General features: G+C 44.0%; 1 protein-coding gene across 3 annotated transcripts in view; it reads right to left on the bottom strand.

Annotated features, from left to right (window-relative positions):
- adck5 (aarF domain containing kinase 5) overlaps positions 1 to 18,182 on the bottom strand; it is a 126,102-nt gene that overhangs the window by 43,776 nt on the left and 64,144 nt on the right. For 2 of the 3 annotated variants that reach the window (XM_063044657.1, XM_063044656.1), the window contains exons 9-10: positions 14,050 to 14,133; positions 1,159 to 1,240 (exon numbers count right to left, since the gene is read on the bottom strand). In XM_063044657.1, coding sequence (XP_062900727.1) covers positions 1,159 to 1,240; positions 14,050 to 14,133 — 166 coding nt within the window. The remainder of the gene's footprint in view (positions 1 to 1,158; positions 1,241 to 14,049; positions 14,134 to 18,182) is intronic. The other variant, XM_063044658.1, reaches the window with a different exon arrangement.

Raw genomic sequence — 18,182 nt, 5'->3', positions numbered from 1 at the left:
TTTATTTTATTTTCTTCAAAGTTACAGCACGATAGCAGGCCCTTCTGACCCAATGAGGCCTCACCGCCCAATGACATCCATGTGACAATTAACCTACCAACCAGTATGTTTTTGGAACGTCGGAGAAACTGGAACACCCAGAAGAAACCTACGTGGCCACAAGGAGAACGATCAAACTCCTTACAGACAACCACAGGAATTGAATCTGCGTCACTAGCACTGTCTCTGTATATATTCTGTTTTATATAAATTCCATATGAGTAAATATTTCATTCTATTAACACCAAAAGACACGGGAAGAGAATGAAGGCAAACACACCATAGGCCTTCATAACCACCCTATCAACTTGCACGGCAACTTTGAGGGATCTATTGACATGGACCCAAAATCTCTCTGTTCCTCCACACTGTCCTGCCATTAACCCAGTATTCTGCCTTCAAGTTCGACCTTCCAAACAAATCACATCTGCCATTTCTCAACCATCCTATCAATGTCCTGTTGTCGACTATAAAAATCTTTAATAATATAAGACCTTAGACCTAGGAGCAGAATTAGGCCATTCAGCCCATTGAGTCATGGCTGCCATTCCATCATGGCTGTTTTATTATCCCTCGCAACCCCATTCTCCTACCTTCTCCCGTAATCTTTGGCACCCTTACTAATCAATCTATAAACCTCCCCTTTAAATATACCATGGTCTCCACAACCACCTGGCAATTAATTTCACAGATCCATTATCCAATGGCTAAAGAAATTCTTCCTCATCTCTGTTCTAAAGGGGCATCCTTGTATTCTGAGGCTGTGCCCTCTGGTCCTAGATTCCTCCACTTTAGAAAACATCATCTCCACATCCACTCTATCTAGGAAGTTTCAATATTTGACAGGCTTTAATGAGATCCCATCTTATTCTTCTGAACTCCATCGAGTACAGGCTCAGATTCCACATGTCAACTTTTTTGGGCTAGTTTATGAGTTCCGTGAGAGCTAACTTTTTTTTTCTTGAATTTACTGTGATGTTTGAGGGGGGGGGGGGAAACAACACTGCACCAACAATGCTTTCCCCTTTCCACCGATATCTCCACGTGGGATCTGCCCCTTGAAGAGGGCACTCATTCAAACCTGAGCGAGGTTGCCTTCTCCCGTAGCCGAGGACCTACCATTCCCAGGGTGGGGGTCAGCGTGGATGAAGCCGGTGTAAAATATCTGCTCTGCAAACGTCCTCACCAGTTTGTCTGCAACCTGAGGATGGAGAGGAGGAAAAGAGAGAGCCGGTCAGTTTGTGGTTCTACACTCAAAGCTGCAACACAACCTACCATGTACTGGTGTGCACTATACAGGATCTGGTGTCACACTCTGAATATTGAAAGGACAAGCATTTTTTAAACAGCCCTAGCTGCCCAAGAAACTCTCCCTGTATCATTAAAAGCACCTGGTTTCAAATAAGTCCTTTCTCCATCAACGTATCCAGTGGCCCTTGAAAGTGTGACAGGACATTTGCCTGGATCATACAGTCAGAGAGCACCACAGCACAGAAACAGGCCCTTTAGCCCACCTAGTCAATGTCGAACAGTTATTCTGTCTACTCCCATTGGCCAGCAGCTGGGCCAAAGCCCTCCCTACGCCACTCATCCATAGACTTATCCAAACATCTCTTCAATGTTGCAATCAAACCCTCAACCACCACCTGCTAGCAGTTTGTTCCACACTCCCACTACCCTCTGAGTGAAGTAGTTTCCCCTCATGTTCCCGTAAATATTTCAACTTTCACCCTTAACCCTTGACTCACATAAGCTCAGTGATAAAAATCCTGCATTCATTTACCTTATCTATACCCTCATAGTTTTTGTACACCTCTATCAGATCTCCCCCCACCCCAATCTCCTAAACTCCAAAAAATAAGGTCCTTTCCTATTCAACCTTTCCCTATAACTCAGGTCCTCGAGTCCCAGCAGCATCCATGTAAATTTTCTCTGTACTCTTACAATCTTCTACTACGCTCTATGTGAAAAAGGTGTTCACAGTGTTGTACCAGAGGGCATAGTGAGACCACAGCTGGGAAACCATGTTCAGATCTGATCTGTTTACCTTGGAAACTGCCATATCAGACTGATTGTGTGGCGAATCGATTGGGCCTCCTATGATTGGGAGGTACTCTCTTTTGGGCATGGGCCTTTGAATGCGTGTGTTTTTCATCTTGGTGGGCCCACTTCGTCGCTCCCACACTGTAAGCTGCCCAGCGTGTACCATTACTAATGCGATTCAGTAAAAACGTTTAATCATACCACTCCATTGTCGTTCGTGCTCTGCGTATATGTAACGTTTTGGCATCAAGGATCAAAATAAGATAGCCACTCTACTTCAAGCATTCAATCCATTTCGGACTTCAGCTATGGCAAAAACAAGCATTGGACTCTATCTTTCAAAGGTTGGTCACGGCTAGAATTAACCCTGGTCTCAGCAAGGACCTGGACCCACCACAATTTGCTTATCGCCACAATGGGTCCACAGCAGACGCCATCTCATTGGCTCTTCACACGGCCTTGGATCACCTGGACAATACAAACACCTATGTCAGGACGCTGTTCATTGATTATAGCTCAGCATTTAACACCTTCATTCCTACAGTCCTGATCAAAAAGCTCCAGAACCTGGACCTCAGTACCTCCCTCTGCAACAGGATCCTCAGCTTCTTAACTGATATACCACAATCTGTACCAATCAGAAACAACATCTCCACTTCACTGATGATCAGCACTGGCGTACCTCAGGGATACGCGCTTAACTCTCTCTCTCTCTACACCCGTGACTGTGTGGCTACGCACAGCTCAAATGGCACCCATAAATTCACTGACAATATAATCATTGTTGGCAAAATTTCAGATGGTGACAAGAAGGCGTACAAGAGCGAAATATACCAGCTAGTTGAGCGGTGTCACAGCAACAACCTTGCACTCAACGGCAGCAAGACCAAAGACTGATTGTGGACCTGAGAAAGGGAAAAACCAGAGAACACACACCAGTCCTTAGAGGAATCAGAGTGAAGAGAGCGAGCAATTTCATATTCCTGGGTGTCGCCATCTCTGAGGAGCTAACTTGGACCCAACATATCGATGCAGCTACAAAGAAGGCAAGACAGCGGCTATACTTCATTAGGACTGTGAGATTTGGTACGTCACCAAAAACATTCACAAATTTCTACAGATGTATTGTGAAAGGCATTCCAACTGGCTGCAGCACCATCTGGCATGGCGGGGGCCACTGCACGGAATCAAAATAAGCTGCAGAGAGTTGTAAACTTAGTCAGCTCCATCATGGGCACCAGCCTCCACCGTATCCAGGACATCTTCAAGGAGTGATGCTTCAAAAAGGCGGACTCCATTATTAAGGACCCCATCACCCAGGATGGGGAGTTCTCACGGTTACCATCAGGTAGGAGGTACAGAAGCCTGAAGTCACTCAGCGATTCAGGAACAGCTTCTTCCCCTCTGCCATCTGATTCTTAAATGGACATTGAACCCATGAACACTAACTCACTACTTTTTTTAATTTCTATTTTTGCACTACTTAGTTAATTTAACTATTTTATATATATTACACTTACTGTAATTTTTTCTATCATTACATATTGGATTGTACTGGTGCTGCAAAGTCAACAAATTTCACAACATTTCCAATGATATTACACCCAATCCTGATTCTGGAGCTTGGCTGCAATGAAAGAAAACTTTCCTGGACTGAATCGAACTCTTACCAATTATAACATCAGCAGCAAAACTGGTGGAAGCATTGAAATTTACAGCATTTTGTCTGTGTTGCCTGAGATTTCCAGCATCTTCTCGTGTTTGTGCCTGAAATGCTGACTGTTTATTCCTTTCCACAGATGCTGCCTGGCCTGCTGAGTTCCTCCAGCATTTTGTGTGTGTTGCCTTAGATTTCCAGTACATGCAGATCTTCTCATGTTTGTAACACTTCTTATTTACCCCTCGACCAGGACTCCACTAAGGAGCACCAACCATTGTCTCCCACACCATCACCGATCTCCCATCCACTGCCATCAAACTCATAGTTCCCTTACCCCACACCTCCCTTTTCTAGCTCCTGCCCAAGATCCATAAGCCTACCTGTCCAGGTAGACCCAATATTTCTGCTTGTTCCTGCTCCACCAATCTTACATCTGGATACCTCAACTCCATTTTTCCTCCCCTAGTTCAGTCCTTAGAATCTACATCTGTGACAATTCACAATTCTTGATCTTTTCAATCACTTCAAGTTCCATGGTCCAGATCGTCTCATTGTCCAGCCCCTATACACCTCCATCCCCTAACAGGAGGGCCTTAAAGCTCTCTGCTTCTTTCTTGACAACAGATCCAACTAGTTTCCCTCAAACACCACTCTCCTCCGAGGTCTGGCGGAACTGGTCTCACTCTCAATGCTCCTCACTTCTCCTTTAGCTCCTCCCACTTCTTTCAAACCAAAAGTGTAGCCATGGGCACTCACACGGGTCCCAGCTATGCCTGCCTTTTTGTCGGCTACACAGAACAGTAAATGTTCCAAGCCTAACCGGTACTATTCCCCAACTCTTCCAACTGTACTGGTGCTGCTTCCTGCACCCAGCTGAGCTCGATGACTTCATTAACTTTGCCTCCAACTTCCATTCTGCCCTCAAATTTATTTGGCCCATTTCCAATACCTCCCTCCCCTTTCTCAATCTCTCTGTTTCTATCTCTGGACAGCCTATCTTTTAGAAACCCACTGATTTTCACAGCTATCTGGACTATACCTCTCCCATCCTATCACTTGTAAAAATGTCATCCCCTTCTCTCAGTTGCTCTGTCTCTGCTGCATCTGCTCTCAGGATGAGGCTTTTCACTCCAGATCTAATGAGGTGTCCTCCTCCTTCAAAGAAAAGGGCCTTCCTTCCTTCTTTGAAGGAGAACACCTCATTAGTTCTGGAACTCTCTTCCTCCCCTCCACTTTCCGCTTTTCACAGGGATCGATCCAAATGTGACTCCCTTGTCCACTTGTCCCTCCCCAATGATCTCTCTCCTGGTACTTAACTTTGCAAGCAGAACAAGTGCCACGATTGCCCCTACACGTCTTCCCTCACTACCGTTCGGGCCCCAAACAATCCTTGCAGGTGAGACCACATGTCACCTAAAAGTCTGTTGGGGTCATCTACTGTATCAACTTGAATTGACTTTATTTCTTACATCCTTCACATATACGAGGAGTTAAAAATCTTTATGTTACGTCTCTGTCTAAAAGTGCAATGTTCAATTTATAGTAATTTGTGATAAGTAGTATGTACAGTAAGATATACAATAGAACAGTCAATATAGCTTAGAAATACAATTGTGTCAGTGTGAATTAATCAGTCTTATGGCATCGTGGAAGAAACTGTCCCGGAGCCTGTTAGTCCTAGCTTTAATGCTGTGGTACTATTTCCCAGATGGTAGCAGCTGGAACAGTTTGTGGTTGGAGTGACTCGGGTCCCCAATGTTCCTTCGGGCCCTGTTTACACACCTGTCTCTGTAAATGTCCTGAGTAGTGGGAAGTTCACAGCTACAGATGCGCTGGGCTGTCCACACCACTCTCTGCAGAGTCCTGTGATTAAGGGAGGTAGAGTTCCCATACCAGGCAGTGATGCAGCCAGTCAGGATGCTCTCAATTGTGCCCCTATAGAAAGTTCTTAGGATCTGGAGGCCCATACCAATCTTCTTCAACCATCTGAGGTGAAGGAGGCGCTATTGTGCCTTTTTCACCACACAGCCGGTATGTACAGACCACGTGAGATTCTCAGTGATGTGTATATCGAGGAACTTGATGCTGTTTACCCTCTCAACCCCAGATCTGTTGATGTCAATAGGGTGAGCCTGTCTCCGTTCTTCCTGTAATCCACAACCAGCTCCTTTGTTTTTATGACATTGAGGGAAAGTTTGTTTTCTTGATACCACTGTGTCAGGGTGATGACTTCTTCTCTGTAGGCTGCCTCATTATTATTTGAGATGAGGCCAATCAATGTAGTATCATCTGCAGATTTAATTAGCAGATTGGAGCAGTGGGTAGCAACACAGTCTTGGGTATACAGAGAGTAAAGGAGGGGGCTTAGGACACAGCCCTGAGGGGCACCTGTGTTGAGGGTCAGAGGGGCAGAGGTGAGGGATCCCACTCTTACCACCTGCTGGCGATCTGACAGGAAGTCCAGGATCCAGCTACACAAGGCAGGGTGAAGGCCGAGGTCTCTGAGCTTCTTGTCCAGCTTGGAGGGAATTACAGTGTTGAATGCTGAACAGCATTCTCACACAAGCACCCCTCCTCTCCAGGTGTGTAAGAACGGTGTGTAGAGCTGTGGCCATTGTGTCATCAGTCGATCGGTTGTGTTAGTAGGCGAATTGTAGGGGTCCAGTGTGGGCGGTAGCATGCTGCAGGTATTGCCTTTGACCAACCTCTCAACGCAATTGCTTACTATTGAGGTGAGTGCGACAGGACGCCAGTCATTCAGACATGTTACCTTGGTCTTTTTAGGTACAGGAACACTGGTGGATATTTTGAAGCAGGAAGGCACTCTACACTAGGAGAGGGAGAGATTAAAAATATCTGTAAACACACCTGCCAGTTGTGCTGTACACATCCTGAGTACCCACCCTGGGACGCTGTCCGATCCAGCAGCCTTGTGGCTGTCCGCTCATTGGAAACACCTGTATAATTCAGCCTCAGAGACGACCAAAGTGCAGGTTGCATCAACGGCTCTCCTCGGGGGCTCAGTGTTGGCGACATCGAATGAAGTGTAAAAAAGATTTAGTTCATCTGGGAGAGAGGCAGCGATGTTGACAGCACCACTTCGTTTAGTATTGAAGTCTGCGATGGTGTGCAGACCTTGCCATAAGCTGCATATGTTGTTGGTGGAGAGTTATGTTTGGATCTTGTCCCTGTATTGTCATTTCACTGCCTTGATGACCTTGCACAGATCGAAGCTGCATTTCTTGTGTTCCTGTCGGTCACCGGCAACGTAAGCTCTGTCTCGCACGGTTAGCACTGATCGCACAGAACTGTTGATCCAGGGTTTCGATGTGGATAGACCCCGACCGATTTTTGGGGGGACAACATCCTCGATGCACTTCCGGATGAAGCTCGTGATCTCGGAGACATCCTCATCACGAAAGACATTCCAATTGACATCATCAAAGCAGACCTGTAGCATGGAGACTGATTGGTCGGACCAACAGTGGATGGTTTTAACTACGGCTGCCTCTTGTATCTGGTGCTCCTGGTGTGGCCTCCTGTATATCAGTGAGAAACGATGTAGATTGGAAGACCGCTTCGCTGAGCACCTGCACTCCTTCTGCCAAAAAAAATACTGGATTTCCCGGAAGCCACCCATTTCCATTCTACTTCCCACTCCCACATGTCAGTCCATGGCTCCTCTGAAGTCCAATGAGGCCACACTTAAGATTGGAGGAGCAACACCTTACATCCTTACATCCTGATGGCATGAACGTCAATTTCTCAAATTTCTGGTAACTGCCCACTCCCTTCACCAATTCCCATTCCGGTTTCCCTTTCTCACCTCATCTCATCTCCTTACCTGGCCATTACCTCCCTCTGGTACTCCACCTCCTTCCCTTTCTTCCATGGTCTTCTACCCTCTCCTGTCAGATTCCCCATCCTCCAGCCCTTTATCTCTTTCACCAGTCAACTTCCTAGCTCTTTACTTCACCCTCCTCACCCTCTCCTGGTTTCATCTATCACCTACCACCTTGTACTTCTTCCTCCCCTCTCGTCCCCTTCGTATTCTGACCTCATCTTTTTCCCCAGTCCTGCCAAAGGGTCTCGGCCCGAAACGTTGACTGTACTCTTTTCCACAGATGCTGCCTGGCCTGTTGGAGTTCCTCCAGCATTTTGTGTGTGTTGCACTGAAACTCAGACTACTCCACATGCACTTGGGAGAACTTGGGCAGAAATACTTTGCTGCTCTGCACCTGCAGAACAAATCTGAACTTACCGATGTGCTTGGAGCCCTGGACAACACTTAGGGGATGCAGGGCGATGTGTTTCAGGCTCAGAACCAGCTTTATCACTGGCACAGGTTGTGAAATTTGATCACTTCAGGTTCTCACAGCTGCAGCACACCCCAGCACGAACACAGATGATTTCATTACAGACTGAACCTAACACACAAGAATGCAAATACAAAGATATTCTCCCGAGCAAATTCGAAGAAGCAATGCTTATCCAAGTGTTGGAATCCAAGATGAGATGCCTCCTGTCCAAAAACCACGATTTGCATGCTCCACAGCTCATCACCAGGAGGCAGTCAAGAGAGTGCCTCCTGCACATAGGAGGCCCTATCGATTCATCACACAATCGGTCTGATACAGGACATCAAAACAACAAAGATAATGTGTAGACGTACAGAAGGATCTTGGGTTGCACGTCCATTGATCCCTCAAAGTTGTCGTGCAAGTTGATAGGGGGGTTTAAGTAGGCCTGTGCTGGCCTTAATTGTCACGGGATTGAGTTCAAGAGACACAGGATAAAGTTGCAACTTTATAAAACTCTGGTTAAACTACAATTAGGAGTACTGTGTCAGTTCTGGTCACCTCATTATAAGCAAGATATGGAAGCTTTAAAAAAAGGTGCAGAGGAGATTTGCCAGGATGCTTCCTGCACTGGAGAGGATGTCTTACAAGCAAAGATTGAGTGAGCTAGGGCTTTGCTCTTTGGAGTGTAGGAGAATAAGCTGTGACTTGATGGAGGTGTACAGGATAAGAGACATAGATACAGTGGGCAGCCAGCAAATTTTTCCCAGAGTGGAAATGGCTAATATTGATGGAAAGTATTCTTAGAGATGGTATATATAATTATCTGGATAGACAGGGTCTGATTAGGAACAGTCAACATGGATTTGTGTGTGGAAGGTCCTGTTTGACGAATCTTATTGGATTTTTTGAAGAGGTTACTCGGAAAGTTGATGAGAGTAAAGCAGTGAACATTGTCTATATGGGACTTCAGTAAGGCCTTTGACAAGGTCCCACACGAAAGGTTGGTTAGGAAGGTTCAATCGTTAGGTATTAATATTGAAGTAGTAAAATGGATTCAGCAGTGGCTGGATGGGAGACGCCAGAGAGTAGTGGTTGATAACTGTTCATCAGATTGGAGGTCGGTGACTAGTGGTCTGCCTCAGGGATCTGTACTGGGTCCAATGTTATTTGTCATATACATTAATGATCTGGATGATGGGGTGGTAAATTGGATGAGTAAGTATGCAGATGATACTAAGATAGGTGGAGTTGTGGATAATGAAGTAGGTTTTCAAAGCTTGCAGAGAGATTTAGGACGGTTAGAAGAGTGGGCTGAAAGATGGCAGATGGAGTTTAATGCTGATAAACGTGAGGTGTTACTTTTTGGTAGGACTAATCAAAATAGGACATACATGGTAAATGGTAGGGCATTGAAGAATGCAGTAGAGTAGAGGGATCTAGGAATAATGGTGCATAGTTCCCTGAAGGTGGAATCTCATGTGGATAGGGTGGTGAAGAAAGGTTTTGGTATGCTAGCCTTTATAAATCAGAGCATTGAGTATAGGAGTTGAGATGTAATGTTGAAATTGTACAAGGCATTGGTGAGGCCAAATTTGGAGTATTGTGTACAGTTTTGGTCACCAAATTATAGGAAAGATGTCAACAAAATTGAGAGAGTACAGAGAAGATTTACGAGAACGTTACTTGGGTTTCATCACCTAAGTTACAGAGAAAGGTTGAACAAATTGGGTCTTTATTCTTTGGAACGTAGAAGGTTGAGGGGGGACTTGATAGAGGTATTTAAAATTATGAGGGGGATAGATAGAGTTAACGTGGATAGGCTTTTTCCACTGAGAGTGGGGGAGATTCAAACAAGAGGACATGAGTTGAGAGTTAAAGGGCAAAAGTTTAGGGGTAACATGAGGGGGAACTTCTAACTTCTTTACTCAGAGAGTGGTAGCTGTGTGGAATAAGCTTCCAGCAGAAGTGGTTGAAGCAGGTTCGATGTTGTCATTTAAAGTTAAATTGGAGAACCATATGGACAGGAAAGGAATGGAGGGTTATGGGGTGAGTGCAGGTCGGTGGGACTAGGTGAGAGTAAGAGTTCGGCACAGACTAGAAGGGTCTAGATGGCCTGTTTCTGTGCTGTAATTGTTATATGGTTATATGGTTAATACGAGGGGGGGCATAACTTTAAGGTGATTGCAGGAAAGTATGGGGGGGGATGTCAGAGGTAGGTATTTTGTACACAAAGACTGGTGGTTGCATGTTGGGGGTGCTGGAGGCAGATACATTAGGGACATTTAATAAACTCTGTGATAGGCACAAGGATGATAGAAAAATGGAGGACTTTGTGGGTGGGAAAGGTTAGATTGATTTCAGAGTAGGTTAAAAGGATGGCACAACATCATGGGCTGAAAGGTCTGTACTGTGCTGTAGTCTCCTATGTTCAACGTACAGTGAATCTGAACAAAACTTGGATGGAGTAATTACTCTGCGATTAACTACCAAAGCAAAAGCTTTTTAAATACAATAAATATGCCCAGATACTGTTCTGACCAAAAGTCAATCACATCAAGTACGTGCTCAATGCTTCAGTATACTGAAACTATAATCAACCCCAGGGACTAGACACAGCACAGAAACAAGTCCTTCGGACCATCTGGTCTATGCTGACCAAGCTGACCTATCCAAAGCTACTTCCATTGGCCAGCATTTATTTAAAGATACATTTCTAAATAAAATAAACACTTCCTATCCCATGTACCTGTCCAACTGTCTTTCAAATGTTGAAATTAATATTGCGTCCACCACTTCCTCTGGCTGCTTGTTAAAAAAATGCCCAAGTTCCCAGCTGCCAATCAGCACAGACGTGCACGTGCACTGCTCTGCTCTCTGTACACTCATAACCACGTGGCTGACTGCTGCTGCTCCTGTCCAGGGGTCAGTGGCGGAAAGGGTGAGCAGCTTCAAGTCTTTGTGTGTGGAAGTCTCTCAAGATCTACCCTGGGACCAACATATTGATGCAATAACAAAGAAGGCATGGCGGCAGCTACATCTCATTGAGAGTTTGAGGTTACACGTCACCAAAGACTCAGCAATTTGCTACAGATGTACCATGGAGAGCATTCTGACTGCCTGCATCACTGTGGGGAATGAAGGCTCCAAATCACAGGATCAGAGAAATCTGCAGAGTGTTGTAGACTCTGCCAGCTACATCATGGACACTAGCTTCCCCAACATCGAGGACATCTTCATCACATATTCAACATCTTAAGAAACAGCTTCTCCCCTCCATCATCAGATTTCTGAACAGTTCATAAACACTTGCTCTCTTTTTGCACTATTAATTTTTGATATATTCTTATTGCAATTTATAGTAATTTTTATATATTGCACTGTACTGCTATTGCAAAACAACAAATTTCATGACACAAGTCAGTGCTAATAAACCTGATTCTGATTCTATTAAATCTCTCCCCTATAACCATCTAACAATTACAGCACGGAAACAGGCCACCTCGGCGCTTCTAGTCCGTGCTGAACTCTTACTCTCACCTAGTCCCACCAACCTGCACTCAACCCATAACCCTCCATTCCTTTCCTGTCCATATAGCTATCCAATTTAACTTTAAACGACAACATCGGACCTGCCTCAACCACTTCTGCTGGAAGCTCGTTCCACACAGCTACCATTCTCTGAGTAAAGAAGGTCCCCCCTCATGTTACCCCTAAACTTTTGCCCTTTAACTCTCAACTCATGTCCTCTTGTTTGAATCTCCCCCACTCTCAATGGAAAAAGCCTATCCACATCAACTCTATCAATCCCCCTCATAATTTTAAACACCTCTATCAATTCCCCCCTCAACCTTCTACGCTCCAAAGAATAAAGACCCAACTTGTTCAACCTTTCTCTGTAACTTAGGTGATGAAACCCAGGTAACGTTCTTGTAAATCTTCTCTGTACTCTCTCAATTTTGTTGACATCTTTCCTATAATTTGGTGACCAAAACTGTACACAATACTCCAAGTTTGGCCTTACCAATGCCTTGTACAATTTCAACGTTACATCCCAACTCCTATACTCAATGCTCTGATTTATAAAGGCCAGCATACCAAATGCTTTCTTCACCACCCTACCCACATGAAATTCCACCTTCAGGGAACTATGCACCATTATTCCTAGATCCATCTGTTCTACTGCATTCTTCAATGCCCTACCATTTACCATATATGTCCTATTTTGGTAAGTCCTACCAAAATGTAGCACCTCACACTTATCAGCATTAAACTCCATCTGCCATCTTTCAGCCCACTCTTCTAACGGACCTAAATCTCTCTGCAAGCTTTGAAAACCTACTTCATTATCCACAACTCCACCTATCTTAGTATCATCTGCATACTTACTCATCCAATTTACCACCCCATCATCCAGATCATTAATATATATGACAAACAACATTGGACTGAGTACAGATCCCTGAGGCACACCACTAGTCACCGGCCTCCAATCTGACAAACAGTTATCAATCACTACTCTCTGGCATCTCCCATCCAGCCACTGCTGAATCCATTTTACTACTTCAATATTAATGCCTAACGATTGAACCTTTCTAACCTTCCGTGTGGAACCTTGTCAAAGCCCTTACTGAAGTCCATACAGACCACATCCACCGCTTTACCCTCGCCAACTTTCCTAGTAACCTCTTCAAAAAATTCAATAAGATTTGTCAAACATGACCTTCCACACACAAATCCATGTTGACTATTCCTAATCAGACCCTGTCTATCCAGATAATTATATATACCATCTCTAAGAATACTTTCCATCAATTTACCCACCACTGACGTCAAACTCACAGGCCGATAATTGCTAGGTTTACTCTTAGAGCCCTTTTTAAACAAGGATCAACATGTGCAATATGCCAATCCTCCGGCACCATCCCCATTTCTAATGACATTTGAAATATTTCTGTCAGAACCCCTGCTATTTCCACACTAACTTCCCTCAAGATGCTAGGGAATATCCTGTCAGGACCCGGAGACTTATCCACTTTTATATTCCTTAAAAGCGCCAATACTTCCTCTTCTTTAATCATCATAGTTTCCATAACTCCCCTACTTGTTTCCCTTACCTTACACAATTCAATATCCTTCTTAGTGATTACCAAAGAAAAGAAATTGTTCAAAATCTCCCCCATCTCTTTTGGCGCTGCACATAGCCGTCCACTTTGATTCTCTAAGGGACCAATTTTATCCCTCACTATCCTTTTGCTATTAATATAACTGTAGAAACCCTTTGGATTTATTTTCACCTTACTTGCCAAAGCAACCTCATATCTTCTTTTAGCTATTCTTATTTCTTTCTTAAGATTCTTTTTACATTCTTTATATTCCTCGAGCACCTCATTTACTCCAAGCTGCCTATATTTATTGTAGATCTCTCTCTTTTTCCGAACCAAGTTTCCAATATCTCTTGAAAACCATGGCTCTCTCAAACTTTTAACCTTTCCTTTCAACCTAACAGGAACGTAAAGATTCTGTACCCTCAACATTTCACCTTTAAGGGACTTCCATTTCTCTATTACATCCTTCCCATAAAACAAATTGTCCCAATCCACTCCTCCTAAATCCTTTCGCATCTCCTCAAAGTTAGCCTTTCTCCAGTCAAAAATCTCAACCCTGGGTCCAGTCCTATCCTTCTCCTTAATTATATTGAAACTAATGGCATTGTGATTACTGGATCCCCTCTTACCTTAAACCTCTGCGCTGTTTCTCGATTTCCCAACCCTGCAAAAGAGACTGAAAGCAATCACCCTATCCATGTCCCTTATGACTGGACAGGGAAAAGCAAAGTTATTCTTTCAGGATCTCAACGGATCCTCAGCTGACCCTCAGGCACTGGGCTGCAATCCTCTCTTCCCTCACGGACCTGTCACCTTAAGGTCACATTCAAAGGGGACAGGTGCCTGAGCTACTGGAAGGAAACACGGCAGGCTGCTCATGTGGGACAAAGGCCACACTTACGTCTTTCACAGTCAAACCCTGTTGTTTGATTTCATTGGCGCTGGTGACTTTGCAGCCCTCACAGTAGTCGGCAGTCAAGACCCGCTGAAAGGGAAAGTTCACAGGTCAGAGAGGCAGATTGAATATTCACAGTTCAAGTACATTTATGTAGAGAAGGAGGAAGGCAGATTTTGTGTGTGTGGATCCCGATTTCCAGCATTTGCAGACTCTCTTGGGTCTCCAATAATAAACCCGATAGATAGATAGATAAATAAATAAATAATACTGAGAACTTGAGTTGTAGAGTCCTTGAAAGCCAGTCCATAAGTTGTGTTCAGTGATCAGTTCAACATTGCGGTGAGAAAAATCTAGGTGTCAATGTAGGTCTTAGAGCTCGCTGATTTTAAATTTTGTGGAGATGATCGTGTTAAATGTTGAGCTGTAGTCAATAAACCAGCATATCCAAGGATTGAAACCCGAGGACGAATTAGAAGCCCGGAAGTCAAGACCCATTGGCTAGAGGCAAGTCTGCGAACCTGAGAGTCTGTTGGGAAGACTGAAGGCCGGAGTCAAGAGTCGACTGAAGGCTGAAGGCCTGTACTGGGGTTAAAGGACTATGTATGTCTGTGTTTGGGAGGGAGGAATGAAGCTCGATTTGCTGTTACTGTTTTGTAACTTGTGTTTTGTGCTGTTCTGCCGAACATTGTAGGATAGCTATAATAGGGCTGGAATGCGTGGCAACACTTACAGGTTGCCCCCAGCACACCCTTGAGTTAGCTAGCTGTTAACACAAACAATGCATTTCACTGTGTGATAAATAAACTTGAATCTTGAATCCCATGGACCTGCAACGTGCTCAGGTGGGAAGACATGAACCAGGAGCACTCACAAGGGGTGAGGTAGCCAGGGAGAAGACAGAGGGGCAGGGCCAAGGGGAGCAAAGTCTGGCATGGGTAGCAAAGAAAATCGTACAGTATAGGCTATACTGCCCACCTTGTGTGTGAAGTAGGAAGTACGCAATTCTGCAGTAAGTCAAACTCCACTCAGTTGAACACAGGAGTCAAGATATAGTGTCCAAGCTCCAGGTGCTTTATTGGGCAGCACACACATACAAATGAATAAGATTAAAATGGACAGAAACTGAAATGTACCATAAGTACTTAATGCAGCAAACTTATAACAATTAAGTCACACATTCTAAAAAAATTATGAATATATCAGAATCAGGTTTATTATCACCAGCATGTGACGTGAAATTTGTTAACTTAGCAGCAGTAGTTCAATGCAATACATAATCTAGCACAGAGAGAAAAAATAATAATAATAAAAAATAAAACAATAAATAAACAAGTAAATCAATCTACGTATATTGAATAGATTATTTAAAAAAATGTGCAAAAACAGAAATACTGTATATTTAAAAAAGTGAGGTAGTGTCCAAAGCTTCAAAGTCCATTTAGGAATCAGATGGCAGAGGGGAAGAAGCTGTTCCTGAATCGCTGAGTGTGTGCCTTCAGGCTTCTGTATCTCCTACCTGATGGTAATAGTGAGAAAAGGGCATGCCCTGGGTGCTGGAGGTCTTTAATAATGGACGTTGCCTTTCTGAGACACTGCTCCCTAAAGATGTCCTGGGTACTTTGTAGGCTAGTGCCCAAGATGGATATGAGGCTAGACTTAAAAGTAAAACATCCAAAAACCATAAATACCATGAGTAAGCGAAGGAATAAACTTTTACAGAATATTAACACAAAATACTGCCCAGATACCTTTCTCCTTTATCAACTAAAATAACACTTCGGACGATGATTTTGATGGCACAAATGAAAGAAACGACACAGAATTGTGTACATGTATTTCAGTATGACTGAAAAATTCTATTAAAACAAAAATGGCTGCCTTTCTGCTGTGGTCCAATTGAATTTCAAAGTAAAAGTTAGCCGGGCTATTAGTTGACAGATAAAAGGCTAAACACAGGCCCTTCATCTGACTTTTAACCTACTTCACGATCAATCTAACCTTCTCCTCCCACATAGTGCTTGACTTTTAGGAGTACTGTGACATGCTGCATTTTGGGAAGTCATTCACAGTGAAAGGCAGGATCCTGGGAAGTATTGTAGCACACCTAGGAGTACAACTACATCGTTCACTGAAAACAAGGTGGCTTTTGGCACATTGGCCTTCATCAGTCAGGTCACGAGTATAAAAGTTGGGAGCTGGTGCTGTGATTGGACAGGACGTTGGTGAGACTACACAGACTACTAAGTTCAGTTTTGGTCGCCCAGCTGTGAGAAAGGTCTCACAGAACGGGAAAGAGTGCAGAAAAGTTTACAAGAATGTTGGTGGCTCTCTTCCTTCTAAGCTGCATGGGTACACAGCCACGTAGCAACTGAAATGCTCCCACGCACTTAGCCTTTGTTGCCACACAGCTAGAATTTGACACAACTAGAAAAAGCGTATGAAATGAGAATGATTTTCATTATGGTACTGTATTTCATTATATTCAATTAATAAATGAAGTATGTGATTCTTCAATTTTTACTCCAAATATTCATAGTATGCATACTACAAAAAAAGTGTGGTGCAGTTTTTAGGCCATGTAAAATTTTCTTGCCATACAAGTGTAAAAACAAATTAGAGGGAACAATGGCTGGTGGGATATTATTCCTTGGAGTAGGAGGCTGAGAGATGATCTTACAGAGGTGTACAAAATCATTAAGGGTATTCTGAAGATAGGGTGAATGCACACTATTTCTTCCAAGGGTTTATAAAATGATGAGGGCATAGGTAGGATGGACAGTCACAGTCTTTTTCCCAGGGTCAGGGAGTCCAACCAGAGAGCAAATGTTGAAGGTGAGAGGGGAAAGATTTAAAGGGGATTTGAAGATTTAAAGATTTGCAGTTGTCTAGGGCCCTGGTGAGACCACACCTGGAGTACTGTGTATAGTTTTGGTCTCCAAATTTGAGGAAGGACATTCTAACTATCGAGGGAGTGCAGCACAGGTTCACGAGGTTAATTCCCGGGATGGCGGGACTGTCATATGTTGAAAGATTGGAGCGACTGGGCTTGTATACACTGGAATTTAGAAGGATGAGAGGGGATCTTATTGAAACATACAAGATTATTAAGGGATTGGACACGCTAGAGGCAGGAAACATGCTCCCGATGTTGGGGAAGTCCAGAACCAGAGGCCACAGTTTAAGGGGTAGACCATTTAGAACAGAGTTGAGGAAAAACTTTTTCACACAGAGGGCTGTGGATCTGTGGAATGCTCTGCCTCAGAGGGCAGTGGAGGCCAATTCCCTGGATTCTTTCAAGAAAGAGTTAGATAGAGCTCTTAAAGATAGCGGAGTCAAGGGATATGGGGAGAAGGCAGGAAAAGGGTACTGATTGTGGATGATCAGCCATGATCACAGTGAATGGCGGTGCTGGCTTGAAGGGCTGAATGGCCTACTCCTGCACCTATTGTCTATTGGGATTTCAGAGCAATGCTTTCACACATACTGGTGAGGATATGGAAGGGGTAGAGATGGGTAAAGTTACTATGTTTGAAAGACATTTGCACAGGAAAGATTTAGTCCATTCAAGGGCAAATGGAACTAGCTCAGGTAGACACCCTGGTGAGTACGGATGAATTAGGCCGAAGGGCCTGTTTCATGCTGTATAAGACTACGATCAGGATCTTGACAGATCCTGGAAAGAAGGTCTGATGGGCAAGAGGGGTTAAGGGATACTTGTCTATACTGACCGGGGAGTGGGATTGGAATAACAGAGGTCTACACATTACATGGATATCACTGCACAACATGCTGTAGAGGAGATGCATGAGAGTGTTGTCAGAATCGGAGAGTTACTATAGATCAAGCAACTATGTCTACAACAGCTGATGCTTGAAATCTGAAATGTAAACAAATTACTGAAACACAACATGCACAAAGCACTGAAGGAACTCAGCAGGTCAGGCAGCATCTATGAAGGGAAATGGACAGATGACATTTCAGGCCGAGGCCCTTCCTGTCAGGATGGAATTACTCCGAGATCAAGGTAACTCTGTGGGTACAGAAAGTGAGCTAGCATTTTAGACTGAAAACCATTCATCAGGAGGTATAACTATGGAAAGGATTGCTTCCATTGATACTGGGGAAGACTTAATAGA

This window comes from Mobula hypostoma, chromosome 3 (genome assembly GCF_963921235.1).
Source record: "Mobula hypostoma chromosome 3, sMobHyp1.1, whole genome shotgun sequence".
Taxonomy (NCBI): Eukaryota; Metazoa; Chordata; class Chondrichthyes; order Myliobatiformes; family Myliobatidae; genus Mobula; species Mobula hypostoma.
The sequence above is the reverse complement of the archived record's forward strand: the minus strand, read 5'-3'. Positions and strand labels throughout refer to the sequence as shown.